The 26,886-nt window shown below is 42.0% G+C and overlaps 1 protein-coding gene across 4 annotated transcripts in view; it reads right to left on the bottom strand.

The window, feature by feature from the left end:
* The window catches only part of MOCS1 (molybdenum cofactor synthesis 1), a 34,088-nt gene extending 8,501 nt beyond the window's left edge, over window positions 1-25,587 (bottom strand). For 2 of the 4 annotated variants that reach the window (XM_069800365.1, XM_069800366.1), the window contains exons 1-9: window positions 22,138-22,155; window positions 17,090-17,222; window positions 16,248-16,415; window positions 11,251-11,415; window positions 4,961-5,022; window positions 3,691-3,802; window positions 3,247-3,359; window positions 1,898-2,008; window positions 966-1,086 (exon numbers count right to left, since the gene is read on the bottom strand). In XM_069800365.1, the coding sequence (XP_069656466.1) occupies window positions 966-1,086; window positions 1,898-2,008; window positions 3,247-3,359; window positions 3,691-3,802; window positions 4,961-5,022; window positions 11,251-11,415; window positions 16,248-16,404 (841 nt within the window). In that variant the 5' untranslated portion in view covers window positions 16,405-16,415; window positions 17,090-17,222; window positions 22,138-22,155. Of the gene's footprint in view, window positions 1-965; window positions 1,087-1,897; window positions 2,009-3,246; window positions 3,360-3,690; window positions 3,803-4,960; window positions 5,023-11,250; window positions 11,416-16,247; window positions 16,416-17,089; window positions 17,223-22,137; window positions 22,189-25,404 lie in introns of those variants that run through there. The other 2 variants (XM_069800368.1, XM_069800367.1) reach the window with 2 other exon arrangements.
* Between the last annotated feature and the right edge of the window lie 1,299 nt (window positions 25,588-26,886).

Genomic DNA, 26,886 nt, shown 5'->3' with positions numbered 1-26,886 from the left:
CAGAAATTCAGAAGCAAATGGTTTAAAAAAAAAGAAAAAAAAAAAAAAAAAAAAAAAGGAATCAGTCCCTCTACAATCCCACCACCCCTTCTCTTATGTTTACAAGGCACTATTTTATCTGGGTCAGACCAATGTACTTTTGCATCTGTACACTCAGATTTAAAAGCTTCCTTTAAATTTGTTAGTAATCTGGAAGAATCTGCAAGAGAACAAAAGGGCCAAAGTATATTTTTAGCGTAAAGGGACTATTCCATGATCATAAAGCTAGTTCCTATACAAGAGGTCAGCATTCCCAGCTGAAGCCAGATTAGAAAAATATGTTTAGGTTCAGACGTGACAAATATAGTTTATATCAATATAAATTCAGAAAAGACTAATACAGCCCAAGGATGTGACTGCATCATCATGGACCTTGTGTCATGACCTTATGCAGAGCACTAGATGAGTGGCTACAAATTTCTTCATACTCAAAAAGAGATTTGTCACTTCTAGAAGTATGTTAATGCAGTAGTTGGAATGACAGCTCAATTTAGCTTTTGTACTTTTACAGCAAACTAATTTTAGGAAAAAAAAGGGATCCAGTACAACTCCACCAATTTTTGCTTAGCTTTACACTTTGCTGTTGTTATCGTGAGCAGTGGTATTTGCATCTCTTTGAAGACAAAAGTCAGTCTGAAGGACTTTTAGACAGTCTGGATTCTAGCTCACATGGAAGGTTAGAAGACTCAAAAGTGACATCCAGATTTTGGAGTAACTGCAGGACTGATATCTTACCAGCTTTCTATCAGACAATACTCTTATCAGATAATACTCTTATCAGATAAGAAACCTCCTTCCTTAGTGCAGCTTCATTCAAGAAGCTTCTCCTTCTTTCTTTCTCCTTGCAAGTCAATGCATCCCACAGCAGTACCAGGACATTGTTTTCCCTAGTCACTGCTGTTATTTCTCAGGTACCATAAACATACCAGCATGCTGTTTCTTTTTTCTGCCCACTGCTGCTCCAATGATTTGAACCAACTCTTCCTCTGAGGCACCCGACCGTAGGTGATCTCTCAAGGACACTTCTGAATTCCCAAAAAGGCACACCTGCAGCCAACCCAAGGAAACAAAAGAAGAGAAAAGAGAAAGAATAAAATAGCTTTTACAAGTATTTCGTACTAACCTCAGAGTAAAGAGTTTTGAAGAGGCTTATCCTATTGAAGAGAGAGAATGTTTATGGAGATAGTTTTCTCTATCTCTCTTCATGTACACACACAGACAGCCTGTGATGTTTATGTAACCTGAGCCCATTGGGCCTTCAGGCTGCCTCAGTCATCCTACATTAGACAGCAGCACAGCTGTTGTCAATATCAGGTGACAATGCGTAAGTGCCAATTTTTAATTGAAAACTTTAATTTTCCCCCAGAAACTGCCAGTTTCAAAATGGCAGGAAATGGCTATCCCTCCCCTTTCTACAGCCATTAAGCAAAAATACAGACTGCTCTTGAAGGAGAAGAGTTGCAAGATGTTTGGTGAAACAAGACAGGATCCTTGTGGAACCCAAAAGCCAAGCCCTCACAGCTGTTTGGATGTTTTTTAAATGGGAAGCCATCTGCTTGACACATGTTTAAGATGATTTTGAATCAAAGATTAAAATAAATGTTTATATTTACTGGCCTTGCAACCATGTTTTACAACTGAAGTTAACTATGTTAGCAAATAGAGAAACAAAAAAACAGGTGATGTAACATCTCCCCAACAAGCTTGAACAAGAATACATGAAGGAGAGATAAACAGGAGTTAGCTGGTAATAATTATGTCTTTCCATCCTACTTTATATCCCAGCTACTTTTAAGGGAAGAATTTCAACACTACTTTCGCTGCATGAAAGCAAAGAGAATCCTCTTTCACTACCAACCTTTAAGTTCCCATCTGCTGTTATCCTCAGACGATTGCAGGATCCACAGAAGTGCTCTGACATGGAGGTGATAAAGCTAATTTGTCCCTGGAAATGTGGCACCTTATAACTCTAAAGAAATGCAGAGGAGAAAAAAAAAGAAGAGTCAAATATAGACTCCTCATTTTTAAAGCTCCACTTGTCCAAAGACCAGAAGACATTTTAACAGAGATTTTCTTCAGTTCTAAGGTCACACAAGAGGAAAAAAAGCAAAATCAGGTTTGTCAGGGGTTCCAGTCTATTCTGCTCTGTCCCTTGAAATTCACAAACTTATTAAATGTTTGCTCTTGTAGTTTATCAACTGACAGGTGATGCCAGTAGGCATGTTCTTAGGCAGCCATAAGCCATAGATTCATCTAAGCTAGAAATCCCCCATGTGACACTGCACACTCTAAAGCAATACTGTTATTTCACTGAACAACTGTTTCATCAGGCTTGTTAATGTTCAGTGACAGACAGACATAGACTGACAAAAGTTTAAAAACCTGTAAATACAGGATATAAGCCTGGCATTATTTCTATCTAAGGCATCTCGTAAACACACTGTATTTAGAATCATTTAGGTTGGAAAAGACCTTCAAGATCATCGAGTCCAACCATCAACCATGCCCACTAAACCATGTCCTGAAGTGCCTTGTCTATGCGCTTTTTGAATACTTCCAGGGATGGTGACTCAACCACTTCCCTGGGCAGCCTGTTCCAATGACTGACAACCCTCTCAGTAAAGAAATTTTTCCTAATATCTAACCTAAATCTCCTTTGCCGCAACTTGAGGCCATTTCCTCTTGTCCTATCTCCAGCCACCTGACAGAAGAGACCAGCACCCACCCCACTACTACCCCCCTTCAGGTAGCTGCAGACAGTGATAAGGTCTCCCTTCAGCCTCCTCTTCTCCAGACTAAACAGCCCCAGCTCCCTCAGCCGCTCCTCATAAGACTTGTGCTCTAGGCCCCTCACCAGCTTTGTTGCCCTTCTCTGGACACGCTCCAGCACCTCAATGTCTTTCCTGTAGGGAGGGGCCCAAAACTGAACACAGTACTCGAGGTGTGGCCTCACCAGTGCCAAGTACAGGGGGACAACCACTTCCCTGCTCCAAATTCTAAAGATTCCAATTCTAAAGATAAAGACTATGACCAGTGTTTAATAAAAGTCAAGCCACATGCAGGCAGCTTGATCAAAATCCCAGAGTTACTACACTGAGTAATTTTTACCTTGCTTGTCAAATATAAACACTGAACTTGGGAGAATTTGGGTATTTAGGACAGAGAAAGAATGGGGGCACATTTCACATGTTCTTTGTCTAACCCCACCTTGGCTGTGCTGGAAGTTTCACAGGTCAATTTCTCCAGTTCAGGCCATCGCTGTTTAATTGTATCAAGCATTTCTTTGTAGCTCACCATCTTCTTGAAGTTCCATTTATTGCCTAGAATTAACAAAACCGGCATAACTTTAGACTGTGGATTTTATTTTTTTTAATTAGCAGAGAACCACCTTTACATTCTCCACAAATCTCAGTTTTCCCTGTACATGTCCGAGCCCCAACTAATCCTGCTACTAATCCTACTCCAGCTTATCCAGGGAAGACAGATAAGCTGCAAAAGATACAACACAAAACTTAAGGCAGTCCTTAATTCCCAAAAAAAGCTCACCAAAACTTCCAAAGACAAGCCCAGGGGTGAATAACCACCAATCAGATTCACCTCTGTCCAAGGCACACTCCATGCCATGAAGAATCTCAAAGCAAGAGTGCTTACCATCAAAGGGCATGTATTCTATGAACCGCACATCAAGGGGCAGATCCTTTGTGAAATCCACAAAGCCCAGCAGTTCATCCTCATTGAAGCCTCGCATCACCACACAGTTTACCTGCAGGAAAAGCAGACACCTGAAATTAGTGAGCAGAGTATGACTTTCTTCCCACTTACACAAGGTTTCATAGGACTTGCAGAAAGCAATGTAGATAGAACACTTTTTTTGAAAGAAAAGATGATGAGACAAGTTGGCAGAATTGCAATGGTATAGATGATACTCCACTCCCCAGTCCTATGTTGTATGGCTTCTGTAAAAGTACCGGCAGGGTACCTTCTATAGCACTCTTTATGGCAGATCACAGACAAATTCCCCAGACCAGGAAGCGTTCACAGCACACTCCATAACCATAGGCTGCAGGATGACTAGCTGTGCCTTCTTCCAAAAAGAGGTTAAAACTGAGTTTTCTGCACATTCCTCACAAACAATACTTACATTGGAGCCTCAGGTCCTCTGTGCTTTATCTGAAGAACAACAGATAGCTGTGCAGTTGCTAAAACACTCCCTGTTAGCAAGGCAGACTTGTATGTCCAAGCATCATGCATCACAATTCTTAAGATCTTTCAGGAAAGCCTAAAACCTAGTTTAATTTCAAGTGTTTTTCATAGCTCCATAGCCTAAACCACTTATATATAATAGATCTTCCAAAACACCGGTGAAACTGAAGAGAACCACAGCTGTAGAACTGCAAATGGCTGAGTTAGGGTGAAGTTTCAGGTTACAGCTAAGTTAGTCTACCTGCACCTCCAAAAGGAGGACTCCCTTTCCCTCTCTCTCACACTGGCACTCATCAGAGTCTGCTGTAAGCAGCTGAAGGCGATAAACCAGGAGAAAATTAACCTCTTTCTGCAGGGTAGTTTTCTGCCTGCTAACTCCCTTGGCAAAGTTCACAGATAGGTCACAGTGCCAAATCAATAGAGTGGGGTATAAAGAGGCAAGTACAGAGCAGGACCACACTGTAGCCTGCAGCTAGGCAATTGATAGGCTATATGGCCATATGAACCTGCACCCTCAGCTGCGCAAGAATATTATATGAATTTCCCCCATTACCACTTGATGTGTTCTTCAGTCTACTAAAATTTTTTCTTCAGTTTTGCCAAAAATTATTCATGGGGTGGAGGGGATATAATAAATTCCTCATCAGGTAAGCTATATTTTTTATCACAATTTATGGTAAAACACAACAGTTTCAGAGTAAATGAACACTGGCTTTACCTTAACAGGACGGTAGCCAAGTTCAGTGGCTTTGTGGATTCCTTCCATTACCTTGTGAAAGCCTAAGATATAAAAAAATATTAAAATTTCCTTTTTTTTTTTAAAAACAGAATGCAAAACGAGGTTATTAAGTACAAGACAAAAAGATGACAAATAAAAACCAATCTGATTCAGAAGACAGGGCTGCAAGTAAGAAGAGCTGCAAGTAAAGAGACTTCAGTTCTACACACCCCCCCCCCCCAAAATCCCCCAAAGGCTGCCGGCGTTACTGTGGTCAAGTCACTGAGATTAATTTTTTAACTGGTATTTGGGTAGTCAAAAATACTGGTGTGCTTTTCTGCATCTTTGCCTTGTGTTACTTTCTTCTTAAAGGGAGTGGAAAGCATTTGTGAACTGCCTCCAGAAGCAACGAAGAAAGAATAATAAATTAATGGGTTTTTTATAATAATGGCATAGGTGTCTTTGCTAAAATGGCAGAATCTCACTGTTCTGAGTCAGACAACAATATTGCTAGATTAATTTTAAAAGGCTCTTTCTAAAGTGTGTTTGGAGGGGAGTGGGGTTAGGAACAAATAAAAGCCCCTCGATTCCCTGTTCATCCCTGGCTACAGATGTAATTGGCTTCCCAAAGCTACTGAGTATCCATTAGTTTGAAGATCACAGGCAGCATTTACAGGATCGTAATTTTTATGACTAAACTTGTGAAACTGGTGAGCACAATGTGGGGGGGGGATTAGAGCATTTATGAAAGCAATTTAGTTGGCCTTTGATCCTTGAAAACAAATCAAAGATGTCAAAAACTGCAGTGACTTCAACGAATGAAATGCCCAGCTTCACCCTACCATTTAGCATGTCCTATACTTGCCAGCTGCTCCCAGACATAGAGATACAGTTAATTTAGGCAAGTATCTTCACCCCTACAGGCACCTCTTAAATTTGGAAGAAAAATAAAGCAAAAATGCAATTTTGAAATTCCAAAGGCCTTCAGGAAAGCCTCTTAATCATCTCATTCAAACCATACCTTCTGTCAACTTTAAACAAAGTTAAAACTTTCATCAACATATCAATTTTAGATTTGACATATTATTTCTTCCCTGCCACACTCACCAGCTGGCAGAGAAACAAGGTGATAGTAGCAAGAATGAGACAGCAAGCTACCAAGCTCTGGGTATGCATTTCTGGTGAGTGGGCGTGCTCAGCTGCTAGCACTGTGTTTGTGAATGCCTCTACTACCCTGTCAGGTACTAGATTAAGTTCCCTTCCTGTTCTGCACACTAAATTCAGATATGAGAGACCAAACACTGCATGAGACTGAGCTCCTTCTTCTGAAGCTGTTGTCTTCAACAGCAAATACTTTACATATGCTAGCAAAGGGGCAACATCTTCCAGAATTTTGTGCTGACAATCCCTGTGCCGTTCCCAGTCACACATTTTTCTGTGTGGGTCCACCACCCTCCTTTCCTTCTCTCTTATCTACTGGAAGCTCAGATTCTCTAGTGAAGAGATCATACCTTCATTAATCTGTAAGTGCTTTACCAGAAATAAGCAATATCTCAATAGTATTCTGTGCATACTTAATATTGGATGTGTTCAAGATCAGAAAAAAAAGGAGACACAGGAAATTTTCACTTAACTGCTTTCTGGCCAGTAAAGCCATTGACCTTGGTACCAGGGAAGATTATGGAATGGTTTGTCTTGAGAGCACTCACATGGCAAGTCCAGGACAAGCAGGGGATCAGGCCCCACCAGCATGGGTTTACGAAAGGCAGGTCCTGCTTGACCAACCTGATCTCCTTCTATGACCAGGTGACCCGCCTAGTGGATGAGGGAAAGGCTGTGGATGTTATCTACCTTGACTTCAGCAAGGCCTTTGACACGGTCTCTCATGGCATACTCCTTGAGAAGCTGGTGCCTCATGGCTTGGACAAGTGTACTCTTTGCTGGGTGAAAAACTGGCTGGCTGGATGAGCCCAGAGGGTTGTGGTGAATGGGGTGAAATCCAGTTGGCAGCAGGTCACAAGTGGTGTTCCTCAGGGCTCTGTGTTGGGCCCCGTTCTGTTTAATATCTTTATCAATGATTTGGATGAGGGGATTGAATGCACCCTCAGCAAGTTTGCAGATGACACCAAGTTGGGAGGGAGGGTTGATCTGCTTGAGGGTAGGGAGGCTCTACAGAGAGATCTGGACAGGCTGGATCGATGGGCTGAAGCCAGTTGTATGAAGTTCAACAAGGCCAAGTGCTGGGTCCTGCACTTCGGTCACAGCAACCCCATTGCAGCGCTACAGGCTTGGGGAAGTGGCTGGAAAGCTGCCTGGCAGAGAAGGACCTGGGGGTGCTGGTTGGCAGCCGGCTGAATATGAGCCAGCAGTGTGCCCAGGTGGCCAAGAAGACCAACGGCATCCTGGCCTGTATCAGAAATAGTGTGGCCAAGTGGTTGTTCCCCTGTACTCGGCACCGGTGAGGCCACACCTCGAGTACTGTGTTCAGTTTTGGGCCCCTCACTACAGGAAAGACATTGAGGTGCTGGAGCGTGTCCAGAGAAGGGCAACAAAGCTGGTGAGGGGCCTAGAGCACAAGTCTTATGAGGAGCGGCTGAGGGAGCTGAGGCTGTTTAGTCTGGAGAAGAGGAGGCTGAAGGGAGACCTTATCACTGTCTGCAGCTACCTGAAGGGGGGTAGTAGTGGGGTGGGTGCTGGTCTCTTCTGTCAGGTGGCTGGAGATAGGACAAGAGGAAATGGCCTCAAGTTGCGGCAAAGGAGATTTAGGTTAGATATTAGGAAAAATTTCTTTACTGAGAGGGTTGTCAGTCATTGGAACAGGCTGCCCAGGGAAGTGGTTGAGTCACCATCCCTGGAAGTATTCAAAAAGCGCATAGACAAGGCACTTCAGGACATGGTTTAGTGGGCATGGTTGATGGTTGGACTCGATGATCTTGAAGGTCTTTTCCAACCTAAATGATTCTATGATTCTAAAGCATGGACACAGGAAAGCAGAAAATGCCGACCGTTTTATAAGCCAGTCCTAATACTAGTCTTGGCTGCAAAAAGAGAGGTGAAGAACAAGAAGACGACAGTGAAATAACTCTTGCAAGCAACTGTTTGAAGTTATGACTTGTCACCCTTCTCCTTCACCACCTACTTGTTTTGCATGCGCCCAGTAACTTTGCAGCACCGGTGGTAGATTTCATTCTAATTAAGCAAGTTCTCAGGCTGACTGTGGCAACAGAGGTAATGATACACTGCTGTAAGCACATCCCAGAGCCACAAATGCGATAAAAAAGCTCTGCAACAGCTCAGAGAACCTGCTCCTTCAGGATTGCAGAAAGGTGAAACTGAACTTAACTAAAAAGGCCAGGAAGCAATCACTAGCAAGCAGCAGATCAAAAACTCCGCATGTTTGAATACTCGCATGCTTGGGCTCAGCTTGCTGTAGAGGTATGGAACAGGATTACAGCTCACAATGCATATAACTCAATGTCCTTCCCAGTTCTGCCTCTTACCTCCTGCCATGATAGCACAAGGGTGTGGTTTAGAACAGCTATCAAAAATCTCTACAAAGAAAAATAAAGTAAGCTATTCTGGTTAACAACAACTATGAGCTTGTTTCCACTAAAAGATTTTGGGGGCAGGGTGATTATTTAAAAAAAAAAAAAAGTTACAGTAAAAAAAATAAAAATCTGTAACTGCATTTCATATTTTGATGTTAACTGTTTTCTGTTTTTTCTTTACGGAAAGCTGTTAAGAGTTCATTTGTATTTCCATACTTACTAAAACATCTCTTCTAGATCAAAGTCCTTGTGTGGTAATGGAACAACAAAAAGAATAAAACCAAAACATTTCAAAATATTAGAGCAGAAGTGAATACTAGATATCATTGTGTCAGGAAATACTGTCAAGGCTCAGAAGTTCTCTAAGTTTTTGTTTGACATTTCAAAATGACAACCCTTCTTCTCTTCCACCCAATGAAAAATTTGAATATTTTCATCACTTTAGATTTCTTCTGAAATCATAACTTTAGCCAACTTTAAAGCACAGAGAACCTTAGACACATCCAGAAAAATCCTATGTGGGACAACACCGCCCAACATTTAATCCTTACAAGAAGAAAGGCTTCAAGCCAATGTTTAATGATTCAATTACAGTACAATATTATCTCTTTTTCCTTGTACTGAACAAAAAAGAAGGGACAGGCTGTGAAACAGGTTAGACTGGCTACCTGCAAGAAAGTACTTTTCATTTGTTCATCCCTTACAATGTGGTAGATGGGGAAAAGTAGAAATATTACGGTCCTCTCACGTGCTTTCATACATCAGTGAAATCTCTGATCATCTCACAGTCATTCCCTCTATCCAACCATTTGGGAATAAAAGCAGGTGTAATGCAGGTCAGCTGCACCAAAGATACAAAATGCCAGCCTTTTCCTAAAACCCTAGAATGAGTTTCCAGAGGAGCACAAAAATTGATTCCAAGTTTCTCGAGTTCCTGGTTAGCTCCATAATCAGATGCAAACTTTACTTTCCACAGAAGTTATCAGCCTGTAGGAGTCTAAAACCAGGAATCCCTCTCACCTTAATAGAGCTATATCTTGTTGCCTCTGGAACTGCCACGGGACACAGGGTTGCACAGTAGGGCAGGCACCTTATTCTCTGCTCATTCCATACTTGGAAATCTCCTATTAAATAAAAAGCCCTCAAAAACAATAAAAAAGTATTTTTACATAATTTCAGCCTTAAGAAAAGAAAAAACCCAACTCAGCATTACTATTTTTACCTGATCCCCACTTAAAAAAATGTATCTATGATTTGGAGACTTTATTATCCTCCTTGAAAATATTGAGGCATAGAAACTTCCCTGTTCATTCCCTATGCTATTCAGCTGAGCAACTTCTCTCTTTGTGGTTAAAGACCTTTTTTTATTTAAAGGGGGAAGAGGGGAAGAGAACATTTATATAAATAAAAATTACCTTCACCCCCCAATAACTTTTAGTTTACTTTTTAAGCAGCACATTCCTAACAGCTTCCAATCAGATATGAAGAGCTGTGGCCATATAATTCAGGAAGCTGGAGGATGAGGTTTGCCCCTTCAGTAGCAAAGGAAGGGCTTGTTTCCAGTGAGTGTTATAAACCAGGTAATATTCAAATGCAGAGAGCAGAAGGAAGAGCACAGTCAACACCTGCTTGTGATTAGATACTCCCAGATGCTTCTCTGGGAGCCAACTGTGCCATGACACAACCATATTAATGCAATAGCCTACGCTGGAAGGATAATGCTTCAGTCAGATTTATGACAGGAACAGATTTCTGCACCATGATGTAAGAAACCTGAAGATGTGCTTCCAGAGAGACTGTAGACAAGGACACCTTTCTGCACCTGCCAGCAGAACTTCGATTTGATAGCTGAATGATTCAAACATTGAAATTATTTCCCACAGCATCCCAGATTTCTACATCCCTTGCCCTACATTTATCTTATGTTGTTGCACCATCTAGTGGCTACTTGGAGGTTTTGTCCGAATTGGAAGTTCACAGACTGCCAAAGTTACTGGACAGAAATAGAATGATACAAGATCAAATCAGTTTTAGGTTGGAAGGAAGCCCAACTATGAAGCTGAACTTCATAATGAGCTTTAGGATTCATTTAAACAAGAATCTGTAACACTGGGCACATCCAATCATTTTTGAAACTTTGTTTGGAATTACTACTTCAATCAGAGAGGTTAGAAAGTTGACACCCCTCCTCAAATGACCTCAGGCATGGTTTATATTTATTCCTATCAAAAAGTAGTGGAGGTAGGGAACATCACTAATCACAATTGAGACCACTGCTAGCATGCCCCAAATATAAATTCCAGAAACTGATGCTATTCGTGACAAGAAGCTCAGTTCTTATGGCATCTTAGTCCCTGGCTGCTATTAGCGGGAACATCTCTTTTTTGAACGGTATTAAAGAACAGCAGCACACGAGACCAACACAAGATTTGGAGAGTCCTCTTGATATCCATGACTAATCAGTAGTCAGCCAGTTACTGGCAGCTGTAGTCACAGTCCCACTGACCGTGGTGAGCTGAGCATCTTCTATTCCTCCAACTAAAGGGGCTCTACCTGCCTAAGGGTTGTAGAAAGAAGGAAAAAGAGTCACTACCAAATAAGCTAGTATAGACTATTTTTCCTAGCCTCAGAAGGATAGCAATTCACTCCCCTCTCAAAGTAACTGAGTGTGAAAGACATACCAAACAACTCACAACATTACGGTAAGTATTAACACAGTTGCCTTTGAAGACAAGCATGTACCTTTCCTCCGGACAATGAACTCAAATTTAGCTGGGACCAAAGTATCCAGGCTAACGTTAATGGCATTCATTCCTGCCTCCTTCAGTCGGGGCAGCAGTCTGGTTAAGTTGATCCCATTGGTTGTGACAGCAATGGTTTTAAGCCCTTCTAGCTTGTACAGTTGACCTAGGAAAATAAAAAGTAAAAAGAACACTTAAAAAGAAGTAATTCAACTCTAAGTTACACAGAAAACCCAAAAGAAGATTTGTGAAACAAAGAAAGAAAATATCACTGAGGGTGTGAGGAAAACAGGGACACTTCAGTGCTTCAGCCTGCTTCCAGCTGTATCAGTTTGAGACACCCATTTTAGCACAAATCCATTTCAAAAGGTATGAAAGAGTAGTATATTGCAAGCAAAATTGGTTATAAAGAACACTGAAAGTACACACTAATTTTGTTCTCATTTCTTAGAATAAATAGCTACTTTATTGTTGGGAGAAGGCCTCTGATTTTGTTTACCTTCTTTTCCTCAATCTAGCTTTGCAAACTGAATACTGTGTTCTGCAATAATAATAAGCAGCAAGCCATCCCTTTCACACCTGACACCTGAACTAGCTGCATTTATCTAGCAACATTTATCCTACTATGCTTTACCAAAAACCAGTTCTAACCCAGAGGTAGCTGCCAGCAGTAGCGACTTTAAACTGCTGAAAGAAATACCACATATACTCCTAACTAAACAGGATAAGGTCAACATATTAGACCATTATAGAGAATCCAAGGCAACAACACCCAAGGGACAGAACACTTGCACTTGACAACTGAAATATTTCCATTACCCACAGTGGTAGCCCAGACAGTTGAAGAGGGCTTATGCAAGACACTAAAAAATGGCTAACAAAAGAAAACTACATAAGAAACAGTTAATATGAGATTAAGATTCAGAAAATAGCTGCCTTCTCATAAGCCAAATGCAGAAATCCTCAGCATACCAGATCTCCAGCAGGCAGGCTTTCAAACTTCCAGTTATCAGTACAATAACAAATAGGAAAAAACCCTCATAAACCACTTGCAGAAGCAGAGCCATGGCGAAGTATTTTCTTATTCTCCCTCCTCCCTTCTCTCATAGTCTCCACCCTAATTTGCTGAGAAATATTTGAAGAACCCTTACTCTTGATGCAGCTTTATTTACAGCACGAATATTTCACAGTCCCTTCTTCCCTCCCTGTTTTACCTCTGTTTGTTCATGTTGGTAAGGGCTTTACTTCTGCTTTATCTCATTTCCCAGCTATTCTCAAAAACTCTGGAATGGAACAAGCTGGGTCACACCAAAGATTCTGAAATTTACAGCAGCAGCATTTTGCAACATGCTTAAGAGCCCCATAAAGATATTTGGAACCTGAGGTTATAACAAAAGAGCAATCTTTAATAAGAACTAGATTTTTCTGGCATTCACCTCTCAAAATCCTCCCCACTGACCAGGAATAACCTCCTCCTAGAGGATGAGTGCTATTGGTCCAAGTTTGCAAAAGATTGTTTAACACTAGCTACCACTAGCAGCCTAGTCTTTGTGAGAGCATAGGATAGTGTAGGAACACCACTACTTTAACTTACAGCCTCAACGCACAAAATGGTCAACCTCCTAACAACAGAGAAAAAAAGATTAGCTGTCATACAGGCTTCATTGCTAGAAATGTAAAATGCATAAAGGCATTGAATGAAACCAAAGCCATGCTGCAGCCTAAAATGGAAAAATTAAAAAAAAAGTAGCACCAGCTGATTGGGTCAGTTAATGCAGGCAGCATTAACAGGCAGCTGTTATCAATGCATCTTCTTCCCCATCAGACAGGAGGAGATACAGATGAGGCACTGGAAATACACTAATATGTGGAACCATCTGTAATAAGAAATTGGATAGAAGCCCACTGTGAGAACTTAAGAGATGGAGACTTAACACTAATTAAAAAGGACCAGTTAGTACACTCTGCCTTATTAGTGCAAGCTAAGTGGAACATTTGCAGTTGCTTAGTTTCTTGGCTTGTGGACCTCTAAATTCAAAAGGTATTAAAGAGATTTCATAACTTTGTAACTCACCTTGTACCTGTATTAAGTCTGTTTGCTGACCTTTGGTCACTGCTTTAGCAACAATCAGCACAAGCAAAGGCAACTGATAAAACTATTAAGTAGAAAAGGAAACAGAACAAATACTATCATTCAATAGCATGAAGCTAAAAGCTTCTATGTCAGGTTCAAGCCATCAGGTAAACCCTTTTACATTTACTTTTTCCTTTAGGATCAGGAGCATCTTCTTAAATAGACAAGTTGCTTATATATTCTCTTCCAATCATTTCCTCAACTGCGCTTCTGATTGAGTCCAGAAAAGGTATGTGTATCTCTTAATCGAAATGTGTATGTTGCTATAAAAAGGCATCTAGCTGTCTGTCCCCCACCCCATGGAAAATGATTTCGTCAGTGCAGATGTGTACTTCTTAGACTATTAATAATAAACAGCTATCACACAGTTTATATCCGGTGCTATTTTAAACTTTGAGTATCTCAAAGGAGATGGATTCTATATTCCACTATCAGCTGCTTCAGAAAAGTCTCAAACATATGTTTTCAGCAGTTGCCAGGACATGATTCAGCTTTCAGCAAGTGTCAGTGTTGCTGAGTCATAGTTTATGTATGTGCATGTGTTAAAAGAACATTTGAAATAAGCTAAAGAACTGTAGCAGGTCTCTGAATAACACAGTCTCCTACAGTAGCTTCAAGTCACATTTGCTCACTGAAAGACTAAAAAAGTTTGAACTTGAATATTAGAAAAATACAGTAATAGTAATACAGCATTAATATTTTTGAGCTTTATTGGTATTTCACAGACCATTTATGATTAAGAACAAGGTTTGCTGAAAACAAACCTAACTTAAATCTCAACCCTATTCAGCACCTGAGATATTGTAGCCAGCTTCTATAAACCATCTAGAAATCCAGATTAACTCTGTCCCAGCCCAAACCAGTACATTGTGCTAAAATGGCTTCAATAAAGGTGCCTAACTCAAATTCTGCAGAGGACATTTTTGGGCTTGTTTTCCCTCCAATGAGTTTTCCTCATAGTTGTTACATGTGATCTATTTAGTTTTGAGACTTTTATCTTGATCCCAAACTTGTGCACCATAAAGTAACACCAAAGTCTGAGAAGACAAAAAGTGTTCATAGGTTTAAATTGCCAATTTTCAACATGCCTTAGAAAAAACCTGTGAGGCTAATACAAATTCCTGACAAAATGAACTACTGCAACAGGACAATCATCTTAACATCCATTACCCTTACCCCAAGATCTCTCTTGTCATCCATTAAAATGATCACGAAGAATCTGTCAAAGTTCAGCTGTGAACATGAACACAGGCAGAATAATGAAAGCCCAGTAGTTCAAAAAGATCTGTCTCCCTCTTTCAGCCACAGAAATAAACCTTTGAGAATTCTATCACTGCTGTAAAACAAAGAAAAACAAAAAACACCCAAACTTTCTATCCTTCCAATATCAATACTTCAGGACTGCAGCAATGTGATAATTATTTTGCAGTGACCTGGCTGCTCAACTTACACTCTTAACATCAGAGTAGCTGATGAGTGTATAAAAAGCCACCAGCTACTGCTGATAAATCAAAAAGGTAAATACACTAGGAAAGTTCTGCACTGAACTGATATTGTTGTTTTCAACTCATTTTCATGCCAATGCTACATGCTGAACTGTAAAGCTTCACTGTATTTTAAAATACAACTTATTTTGTAACTCTGCCCCCCTTTTGGCTGGCACAAGCCATCTAAAAATAATTATATCTATTATTACTAGAAATGGGGAATGCCTTCTTGAAAGAAACAGGTCTCTTGAAAGGCACACAGCTCTCTCAATCCTAAATAAAAAAATAACCTATCATGCACGGGCAAAATGCCCTAGAGAATGGTATTCCAGACTTCCAAAAAGATGAAGTTAGTGCAGTTTCAGGACTCCTCACAATCAAGGTTCAAGGAAACTCAAGCCAGCTCACTGTAGCCGTACCTTTTCCAGCTATAAACAGGTCAGTTCTACATACTACACTGCTCTGCTGCTTCCTTTGGAAAAGACCATAAAGGCTGTCCAAATCCTGAGCAAAACAGAGCAGGAGCAGAGACCAACTGTTTTCTGCACCAAAGCTCAGTGTATCAGTAGACAGTTACTCCACTTTCAAGACCTTCATCTTCCATATTAACCCTTTCTTATCTTCAGTACTTATAAGAGTACTCACACATGCAGAAACAGACAAGTTCTGTTGCCTACAATACACCAAAGTGCTCCCACCTACATAGCCTTAATCGAATACATTGCCACTACACAAAGCTATTGCAATGTCCATAACATATGAGACTTTGGACAAGGGAAAAAACACCTGGCTCAAGGAAAGAACAGGCACGGTCAGTCAATACAATACCGAGTAATTTATAGTCCATTGAAGTAATAGCCTTCATCAATAACTGTAAAAAAATAGGCATTTCCACCATTCCTTATTAAACACAGACAAGCAAGTGACGTCTGTTATCAAGGAAACAAAACAAAACCACAAAACACCCCCCCACCCCCCCACCCCCCCCCCGCCAAATCCAAAAGAAAACCTGTTTTGTTTGTAAGCATGTATCAACTGTTCCTCCCCAGTGAGGACCTGGTCACATCAATACTTGATTTTTCACCCCAAGGCTCCATTATTGCAAGCTGTTCTAGTAGATGTTGAATATGAAGACAATGCTAAGTTCAGCTGTTATAATATGAAGAGATATACGTTCCATCCAAGCAGGAGAGCAGAAGTGGACGTTCTCTGAAAGGAGCTACCTTGCATTTCACAATGTTAGTAAAAAGGACTGTCATTTAATGTATAATTATTCCCCACGTTGCTGGACTGTATTAGTAGATAGTTATAAGCGTAGTTCTTGGATCAATATATAGCAAGTCACTTTGAAACACACTGTATTTATTGGGAACTCACCCACAATATCAACCACATCAGGACGGATAAGTGGCTCTCCTCCTGTCAGTCGGATCTTCTCTACACCTTCTTTCACAAACAGTCTGGCTAGGGTGATTATCTCCTGAGCAGTAAGTAGCTCTGATTTAGGGGTCAGCTGAACACCCTCCTCTGGCATACAATACTGACCTGAAACACAGAATACAGAAATACATGGGGGAAAAAATAACCAGCAGCAATTAATCTGGTATTGATGGTCAAAATGCACCAAGTGCAACTGTCTTTAATGGATGTCAAACAACTCTGCTTTTCTGAAATACAGAGAAGATCATACACCAAATCTTACAAGCAATCTCCTACCAACTTCCTGTTTTCCTTCAGAAGACAACCCAAGACTCATTTGATAGGTCTCAAAATTACAATAGATCCAAACTGAAGGAAAAGCTGATCTTATTTCTATCTAACCTGCATTCAGAGACACCAAATTGAACAGGCAAGTACTGGGACATTGCCACAAACTTTGCAGACCTAATTGTGGGAATGCCTAGGTAGGAGCTCATGCTTATCACACACTTTGTGTACAGCATACAAACATCCACAAGTACTATCATCCAAACCACACCAAGTCCAATGAAAGACCTGTCACTCCCCCCCATCTCTGGCAGATCCCTAGGCTTGCTCCTGCTTCCCCATCCCACCAGCCACTCAGCCCCAAATCAGTCTCTATTTAACCTTTAACATTACTTTGTGAAGACAAGAAACAGCGCAGGGCCAACACAGCAATAAGTACCCTAACTCAGTTCTTGGCCTTTGCACAATATGGTGCATAAGAGCTTTGTGCAAGAAAGCAAGCAGACACTTACACCTGAGGTTGCATTTCTCAGTCAAAGAAATTCGCAAGTAATTGTGCTGACGCCCAAAGCTGTCCGTCAAAAAAGCAGAGAAGGGAACAGCATGTTGCAGTAGAAAGCGTCCTCTTTCTGAGCTTTGCAGTTCCTGTAATGAAAACAAGCAAGTGCTAAGTATTTGAATAGTTATCCTATCAACTTGCTGTATAAATATTAACTTTGAACTCAACTGATAATATTATTCCATTTTTCCCCAACAGGGACAGCTGCACAAGAAAAACCCATGACTTGTCTTTATGGTAAAACCTGGCCATTTATTAAGTTTCACACCGTACTTAACTACATGGAACTGTACTGTAATTTTCCCTGTGCATGTTAAGATACAGGCTCTTTGCCACAGGTGCCTCAGGCTTTTTGTGCAGAATAGGAAGCAGCTTTTTTCAATTGCTTGTCTCTTCACTTTCCAGAATCAATGATCCAGGACCACCCAATCTCACTAGAGCCCTCAGATAAATGAAATCATATAAAAGGGTCCCTCCCTGCATTTCAGTGCAAGAAAGCTAGAAGTTGATGAAACACTGCATCTCTGCATGTGTCCCTACCAACTTTCATGTGTAAGGCATAACATCTTGTTAATAGCAAACCCAAATTATTTCTATGTACAATTATGTTTTGTGATGTCTGGTTCAAGAACATTTCCAACAAGGTCTTCTTGCCCAAATCCATACAACAGAATACTTCCAAAAAGCTTATCTCATTTAAATTATAATAAATAATACAGGGACAGTGGGACTAGAATAGACATGTATGATCCTGAACACTCCACCTGTTCAAGCCTGCATAAAAAGTTTCAGAATTTTAATAATGTCTTTATTAACTTTAATGAAGTGACTACTAAAAGTGATTTCTATTTACAATTTTGGGTTTTTTTAAAGCACAATGTAACATATTCTAGAGCAACACAATTTTCAGGAAGTACTGAATGAGAGCTGATCACTTTAGATATCAAATTAAATATCCCAAATTAGTAGCTGCTACTGGAAATGAATACAGTTCAAGCTTATACCAAGCATCTTTAAAACATCACTACCATCAACACCAGAACATCAACACCATCAACACTATAACACTTGGTTATAGCAAGGTCTAAATGCAGGGAGTCCCAATGCCTTTAGCCCATGACTTTCAAATTACCATGTTGTAGTTCTGCTTCTCTGCACCTGTAAAGCACAGCTGAAACCACTCTGCTACCTTTGGAAAATATTTCCATACCCTGAGCGAAACATACACTGACTGAACCAACTCTTATCACAGTACTGCAGAAAAGCAAAAGTTTACCAACATACTTTAATCAGCTGGATACTTGGTTCAGGCACTACACACAAACGTCCACAAACATCATCATCCAAACTCTGCCAAGTCTGGTGTCTTTTCATCTACTGTATCACAGTTAAATTAACATTTTGTAGGAGGACAATTTAATAACTCTAACAGAGGCCAGCTGCATAGCTTCACAAAATGAAACAGAGAAAACACAATCAAATAATTAAAGGAACTACCTTCACTGTGTCCTAGTTAGTTAACCACACACAGACACTTAATAGCCAGCTAAGAAAACTGGAAGAAAGCTAAGGGATTCCTGTACTTACAGTGAATTTCATCTCCAGTGAAAGAGCACATACAATATCATTTCTGGATACAACGTGTTCACAAAGTTAAAAAACATGAGGGAGGCAAAAAGTCAGCTGCAGAATTGTGCCTCAAGTCAAAATCATGCTGGCTAGTCTTGATAGGCTGCAGCAGGCAAAGGATTAAATAAAGTTTTGATGTAAATTTAAGATGTAGAATGAGGAACTGGACAAAATGACACAGTAGCTAGTATTCAAACTGCATAACTGAACAGAAGTCATGATTTCCATCTAGTGAAAAACAGACCTATGAAATCTCCAGACATACTAAAATTGGCATGTATGGGATGATGCCAAGGGACTGGGCAGAAACATACATAGCTGTAGCCATCATCTCCCCGTGTCTGGTCATTGCTAGTAACCATAGGAGTTAACCCTGCACAGTATTTTGAAACAGCCCTTGCAAGAACTTTGGAAATGGTCAGCTAAAATGTTGAAACACCCAGGTATACTTCCTCAAAACATTTTATTCTGAAAGCATTTTTAAGAAAGATTTGCAGGTGGGTGGAAGACAGAGAGGACACCCTCAGTGACCAGATCAGGCAGACAGCAAAGGTTGTCTGGGGAAGAGGCCCAACTTCAGCCATCAGCAGCTGCAGCAATTTTGATTCCAGCTGTGCTAACACCAGGGCTGCTGCTAAACTTCTAAGCAGGAGCAGTCTTTCTTGGCAGCATAATCTTTCCACTAGCCTTTAAACAATCCACTACACTTCTTGATCCAAACAGCTTTGTGGTTAGATAAGAAGATCTCTAAGAACTTCCCTGGCAGTGGGGGGGGGGTTAGAGAAGATAAAGGAGACACAAAGTGGCTGTTTCAAAGCCCAGAAAGCATCTGTTTACCCCTGATAAAACAGCAGTACTAGTTTCCACGTAATTGCTTTTCTGCCAGAACAAAGCAATCTCTTTCAGTTTCCATTTTGTAGCGGTGGCCACAAGAGCAGAGGGATAAGGGGTGCAAGGCCAGCCCTCCCCAGGCCTGGCCTTCCCTCCCCGCAGCACCAAAGGGGTCGGTGGCAACCTCTCCAAAGCCACACGTGCTGCTCACACTTACACACATTCTTACATCTCCCTCTTCTCCGACATGCACAGGCAGAACAAGTCATCTGGTTTTTAATCTCCTCAGGGAAATGCTCCAGCCTGGGCACATCCGGGTTGTTTGTGAGCTCCGCACAGCTTTAGTTTCCCCAAGAAATCCCAATTTGGGAGCTTGGTTTGTTAGAAATGCTGGCTCTGTTGTACTTATTATGAGAGCTTCTCAGAATACAAGCAGGGTTAAGTTGAAGAGCCCAGCTAAATACCCATACTTCATTTCTGCTTCTTCCCCAGTTAGAAAACTCACCGCTGAATAGACTAAATCTAAAGATATTTTAAATACTGCCAAACTCAGAAAAAACACAACACAAAAGTATTTTTTCTTGAAAATTTCACTGCTTTCTTGGCCTGGTTGGATTTCTGATGTTCTCCTTCCTATTATTTTGGAAAAGTGTTCCCATTTGAGAGGGAAAGCACTCCCATGCTTATTAAAATTATTTGAGCCTTTCTTCTAGGAACACTCCTCTCCTGTTTCTTTCTCAATAACTCATTTTTGCACCTTTTTCACGATAAAGCTTCCTTACCCACTCCACTTGAAGACAGAACAGTATGAACCTCCTGTCTCCCTGTTTTAGAGTGTGCATTACAGGGAGGGGAAAGAAGGGAAAAGTTATCCTCCCTGACAGAAAGAAAGCAAGAGAGGGAGCCTTTAATGATCGTATGTAATTGATGCCAAAACTGCATACTTTCAAGGACAATAACATGCTTAAAGTAATTTCCTATTTTCAGGAAGGAGCCACCACTGGAGTGGGACGTAGGAGACAACAGTTCTGTTTGTGGTTTGCCATCCACCTGGGTGGCTGTTACAGGCAAGGAAGCTAAAGTAAGAGGACTTACTGGAAGAATAATACTGCCCTTCATTAATTACTCTAAAGTGAACTGTAAAGAAACAGCATTAAAAAACCAGGCACTTAGCAGGCAGTTGGTGTCAATATACTTAAAAATTCCTGTTGGAAATAATTAACTTTTGCTCTCTTGCTGCAAAATAGTGGGTGTTGGGGTGGGGAAAAGAAAAAAAGTTTTCCAGAGCTGCTAGAGCTTCTTTCTGTCAACTTCTTGTCATGTACAGAGATGGGTTTGTCTGGGAGGAAAGAATGACTGGAGATGGAATTTTTAAGCTGTTTGTTCAGTTTCTGTCCAGTTTGATGTCAGCAAGGAGGAATTAGGAGACACCCATGAGGAGTTCAGTAGCATCAGCTTGAGCTCCAGTGGGAATGGATCCTGTATTACCAAAACTGCTATTGCACCCAGCACTGACTCATATTTTTATCACTTCCACAGGGAAGGCCAAATATCAGAGATGGAAACTCAGCTGCCTTCCTGGTAACTCAGGGCAAGGATGAAGCACTCTCTCAGGTAGTTGTGCAAGTAGGATTTTCCAAAGGGGAAGAACAGGGTGAGGTTGGACCTAGTCACTTGCAGCCTGTATGAGACCTGTTGGAGCAGGGAGAAAGCAAAAGCTGCCTGCTACAGTTCCCAGGCTACAGAGACAGGGTTATTCAGTTCCCTCCAGTTGGAAAAGATGGGCAATTGTTGGCATTTTAACCTATTAATGCCCAACCACATAACTTTTACACTCAAAAGCAATGGTTATAATCCCCATGTCCCCACTCCCCTCTCTCTGCAGTTGACAGGAGATACTTCTACACATTGGAGGAGTATGCACTGTCACAGAGTGTGCTTTATCTGATCTGTGCAAAAACAGTTTCACTCTCCGGGCTGTCAATCTCATGTTCTATACTGGTACTGAAAGAATAAGAGCTTAGATGACTGCACCTAGCAGCTATATTTTGACAAGCTGTCAACCCTTCAGATCTGCCAATTCACCTGTGATTTCCAGGAAAACTCTTCTAACAACACAGCACAATTGGAAACTGTCACCAGAGGTATTAATAACCACCAGGAACACCATAAACTGACAAGATACTGGAAAGGCTCAGTTAAACACAACGGGGAAGAGAACAGAGCTCTCATCTATTTATCAAGCTGAAGATCGAGTACTATACTTGCTCTACCCTTCCACCTTCACCTCATCCCCAGTGATATTTGTGCACTATGGAAAAGTAATGCTTGCAAACACTTCTTCAGCCCAGGTCTCGGGGACCACCACAACCTGTGTACTTACGACACTGTTATCGCTGCTCCTGCACCCACTGGCTCTTTCAGCTCCTGCAATCCTGTTGGGTTTGTGCATCAGTGCTGCCACCTCACTGTAGTACCTAATGCTGCCACGCTAGCATCATGGACACAACTCGGCAAAAGCTCTTCTGTTTCATGCCTCACCTTTAATATCTTAGTCCGCAGGGAAGCGGTCACATAGTGTCCTTGTTTAACCTGGAAATTAGACAACCACAGAGGCTGAAATGGGTCTAAGTAGGCCAAGTGCCAGAATGAGGTCTGAGCTGAGAAATCCAAGACAAATGTTTTTCTGAAGGCTCAGCAGCTGCTGCCCAACAGTTGACCCCAAAGAGCAAGCTACAGTTCTGGTTACTGGCACAGAGAGTGCTGCTCAGAGACTTTGACCAGCTACCCGCAAAATGGAGCTCCAGGACAGAGAAAGCTTTAGACATGACTGGCCAAGAATAAGGTCCATATGAGGTCCCTCTAGACAAGCTGGGCTCTCCCCTTTATCCCAGTAGTGAAGACTTCATTGAGGCCACAGAAAATTTCAGGTGGTTATGTTTGAATTACAGGATCTACATGAACAGATGGAGGAAGCTGAAATGAAACTTTGTATCAGGATGCCAAAGACCTTTACTGGAAATGATACATCTAGAGCAGGATTAAAAAAAAAAAAAAAAAAAAAAAAAAAAGCTTATTTTCTTAACATTATTGCTCCCAAGCCTCACTATTTTAAGAGTCCTCTCACCTTCCTTCTTTGTTTCAAAAAGCTGGGGATTTTGCATGTAAACTTCCAGCTTACAATTAAAAAAAAAAAAAAAAGTAGTACAAATTACTTTTTCTATTGTACTGGAAAATACAGTTTTGTAGTAGAAATATGTAATCCTATATGATTTTTTTTATTCAAGAATATAATTTGGACATGTATCATCATGTGTACAAGATGACAGGATGGCATCAGATTTTCCTTTGTTAAATGTGAATTAGTCAAGAAATGCTTGTACACAACCAACCAACCACAAAAACACTGCTTTCAGAGTGCCTGTCACTACCTGCCCTTATCTAGTCTTAGAAAAAGGGATTCCACCCTGTGCACATCTCCAAGACTGACAACTGTATCTTAAATACTAAGATACAAACAGGCTCAAACATGTGGACTAACCAGTCCAATAATAAACTGATCGAGTTCTGGGGTTTATTTGTAAACAATTTAGGATCAGCTTCCTAGGTATATCTGATTTCACCTTCAAAACTGACATAAATTTTCACAGCCTCTGATTTGCCCAGTCAGGTCTTCTAATCAGTACCATTTCACTTTTATAACTACATCAATTTTCACCACATATTTCATATAGAAAACATTATAAGGACTTAATGGACATTCAAACCATGAATAAAAGCTATTGTTTCTGCTTGAGGGAGTCACTTAGGAGCATTCATAGAAAGTGTTATGAAAGATAGCAAATGCAGGATACAGAATGGATAGCATGCGCGCAGACATTTTCCCACTGTCTCAAAAACCAGCATGTAGGAACAGGCTAAAAAAAGCCATAAGTAGAATGTAAGTTCACCACACAATATCAATACAGCAGCTGTACTGACCCCACTGTTTGTAACCTAACCTAAAGGCTTACAATGGATGGCCTTGGACACAGCCTTTCAGTTGTCTCCTGAAGCTCCTGAGTTACACAGTTCTTCCTTCCACAGCTGGAAGGACCATTTTAAAAGGGGATGAAATACAGAGAGACTAGCGCTCTCTTCTCCCCTTTGCACCCCCTGCACCCAACTGAAATCACATGAAACTAAACAGAACCCATGAACATTTTCAGATCCAACCCAAAAGATAGTCAAGCAGTATTCACAATTGTTTTGAACGTTTGAACATCCTGTCATCTGAAAGCAGGTTTCACTGTAACCTATGGCTGTAATGCTAATTGCTCCTCTCTACAGATGAATCCTGGGAGAGACCAAGAACAGAAAGGATCAATGAATACATTATCAGTGTATAGTTGCTAAGTTTGCACTGTCTTTGCTTTTGTATTAGCTTGCTTCTCAGGCCCTGCAGGGTATTAGCCAGTGCCCCAGCACACTTGTCACACTTACTATGCCACAAACACAAATCAGCCATCCCATTCTTCCAACCACTGTGGCTTTTGTCCCCTAAAGCAGTAGGGCTTTCCAAGATGGATGCTGTAATCAAGCTCTCTCAAAAGTATTCCTGAATATATGTTAGAACTACTTGATTTATAGAAAGTAGTTAAAAGTAATTCTGATCAGAATTTATAAAGAAGTACATGGTTTAGAAAAAACAAAAGAAACTCAATAACCTTTCTAGATTCCTAAGCCAAGTAAGCATTCAATAAAGCAACACACAAATCCATTTGACTTTCTGTAAATAAGTGATAGTGAATGCATTCAATTCTGGTGACCCAAGACTGTCACTAGTAGTTTTAGCTTATTTTCTGCCTCTTAAAGCCAAGCCATGCAATTGCAAGTAACTCAATAAATCATGTCCCAGCTGAGATTAGTCTGCATGTCATGCCCTATTTCTGCTAGACAGTTGTAGAACTTTTGCCTTTCTGTGCAGCTGCTTCTCCCACATTTGGACACCAAGAGACCAAATCCATCTGGGGGACCAAAAGTTAAACTAGGAGGAGCTAGATCTGGACAACACCTCTATTGATTTCATGCCAGTGACAAACAAACAGCTTCACTGTAAAGCTCGCGTGACCACTGGGAGCACAACCACCAAAAGCTGCAAAACCATTTGATTTTGACCTAGGCAGATCAAATGCCATTGTGCAACTTCTTCTCTGACTGGGATGGAACACAGAACTGGTTCAGTCCAAGAGACTGAATGTCCTACTTAGTTTCAAAGTCAGGGTGACATTTCAACAAAGTAAGGCCATAGAATTATATATTACTACATGTTTTGTCGACACCCCTTCCCCCCCTCCCATATAATCAAGTCATGTTCACCATACGAATTACCTATCGGTCTGGGACAGGTTGCGAAATTAAGTATTTCTATTAGAACACACGAGGCAGAGTTTCGGTGCTGTCCACCCCAGCAGATTCCAGCTGCGGTGCCCTACGCTGCTGGTGGGGGATTATGGATGGGGAACTCTCAAACCCAAGCTCCCCTCGGGAACCCCGCCAGGCGGATACCTGATTACCACTAGTACCCCTCCACGAACTACGTTTTCTTAATCTTAAGTGCAAGGCACCGGCCCGGGACTCAAAACCCCAAGCACGACATCCGGCAGCCGCACGCCTCCCAAGCGCTCCCCCGGCGGCGGCACCCGCCCGTTACCGGCTATCGGCGCCGGCGCCCACCTTCGGCCCCAAACCCTCCATTTCGCCCCGCGGCGCCGCACCGGCCTCCCCTCACGGCCCTCCTCCGCCGGACCCCTCAGCGCCCCGCCTCACCTGAGCCGCGGCAGAGGGAGCCCTCACGGGCGCCCCGGAGCTGCAGGCGCGGCCCGAGGCTGCCCCGAGGATCCCCCGCAAGAGCGCGGGGCCGCCGCGCCACCCCCACGCCGCCGCCATGCGGCTCGCCGGCCCCCAACACGCGGGGGGCTGCGGCGCCGCCGCCGCCTGCCTCGGGCCGTCACGCGGGGGAGGGCGGAGGGACAGCCAATCAGAGCGGCTGCAGGTGCGGCGATGTACGCCGGGAGTTGTAGTCACCGCCTTCTCGCGGGCGGAGGGAGGCGCTGCCAGCGGCGGCCCGCCGGTCGCTCGCCGCTGGCGTGTCCTCCGGGGTCAGGGGCCCCGAGCAGCTCCCGGCAGCCCCGCGTCCCTCAGCAGCAAGGGCAAAACCCGCACTGACAGCCTTTCTTGTCTCCCTTCCCCCGCCCTTGCCTCGGCCCTCCAAAAGGCAGGTGTAGAGCCCGAGGCCTGCGGGCTGGCCCTGCCTGCTGGCTGCCTTCGTGGGAAATGCAGACGGCGAAGGACTTGGACACGGGGTACGTGTCCCAGCAGGGACAGGCAGAGGACCAGGAAACACAGTTATCCTCAGCTGGGGAACATTTCTGGTGCAGACAACGACTTCATCCTCAGTCCTGCCTGAGTCTCAAGTGAAATCTGTAAAACATTGTCAGAAGATGGGCACAGGAACTAAGTGGGGCGTAAGAAAACAATATTTCACTTTTCCAGCCTAATTTAGATTCCCCCACACTTCCAATGTTTCACAGACAAGGGGCCATACAGCAAAACGTCTGGTGGCCCATGGTCCACCTTGTCTGGGCAATGGGTCTGCTGAGCATGGTCACCCATTGCTGAGCTGAACTTGAGGCCCTTGTTCTGAACCTGTTTCACACATGAAAGGTGTCCAAAATTTCCCTGGATCCCCTTCCCCGAATCATGTCAGCTACTCTTCCAAAGGACATGTGTTTCCCTAAATGACTTCTGTTGCTCTTAGCCTTAGAACCGTGCAGCTGTTGTATTGCTGGAGCTGTTAAGAGTAAAACTCAGACCTTTATAGACCATACTGCTTCTACAGTAACTCCTCTAGTTTAAATAATTTTGTTTTCCCTTACCAAATTGCTGTCTCAGGGGTATTTGCATTTGCAACAAACGGTTGCAAAAACGTTAACGATTCTCTGCACAGTCTTAAGCCTTCAGTGTTTGACCTGTGCAGTACTCGTTGATGTGTGAGTAACTGGGCCTTATAATTGCTCATGTCAGCTGTTATTTCTAGACATAGTTATATGTGCTGGTACAGATTTAAATGTTTAGAAGGTTATACTTAAATCTTTGCTCTGTAGCAAAACATCTTCTTCCATCCAATTCAGTCTTAAGCATTTAGACTTTAGACTTTATTCAGTCTTTAGGCTGGATAGAAACTAACAGGAAAACTTAACGCAACATTGGTTTGTTTTGTGGGTTGGTTTTTTTTTTTTCCCCAAAGCT

The sequence above is a fragment of the Haliaeetus albicilla genome, chromosome 13 (genome assembly GCF_947461875.1).
Source record: "Haliaeetus albicilla chromosome 13, bHalAlb1.1, whole genome shotgun sequence".
NCBI lineage: Eukaryota > Metazoa > Chordata > Aves > Accipitriformes > Accipitridae > Haliaeetus > Haliaeetus albicilla.
This window is presented reverse-complemented; position numbering and strand designations above follow the sequence as displayed.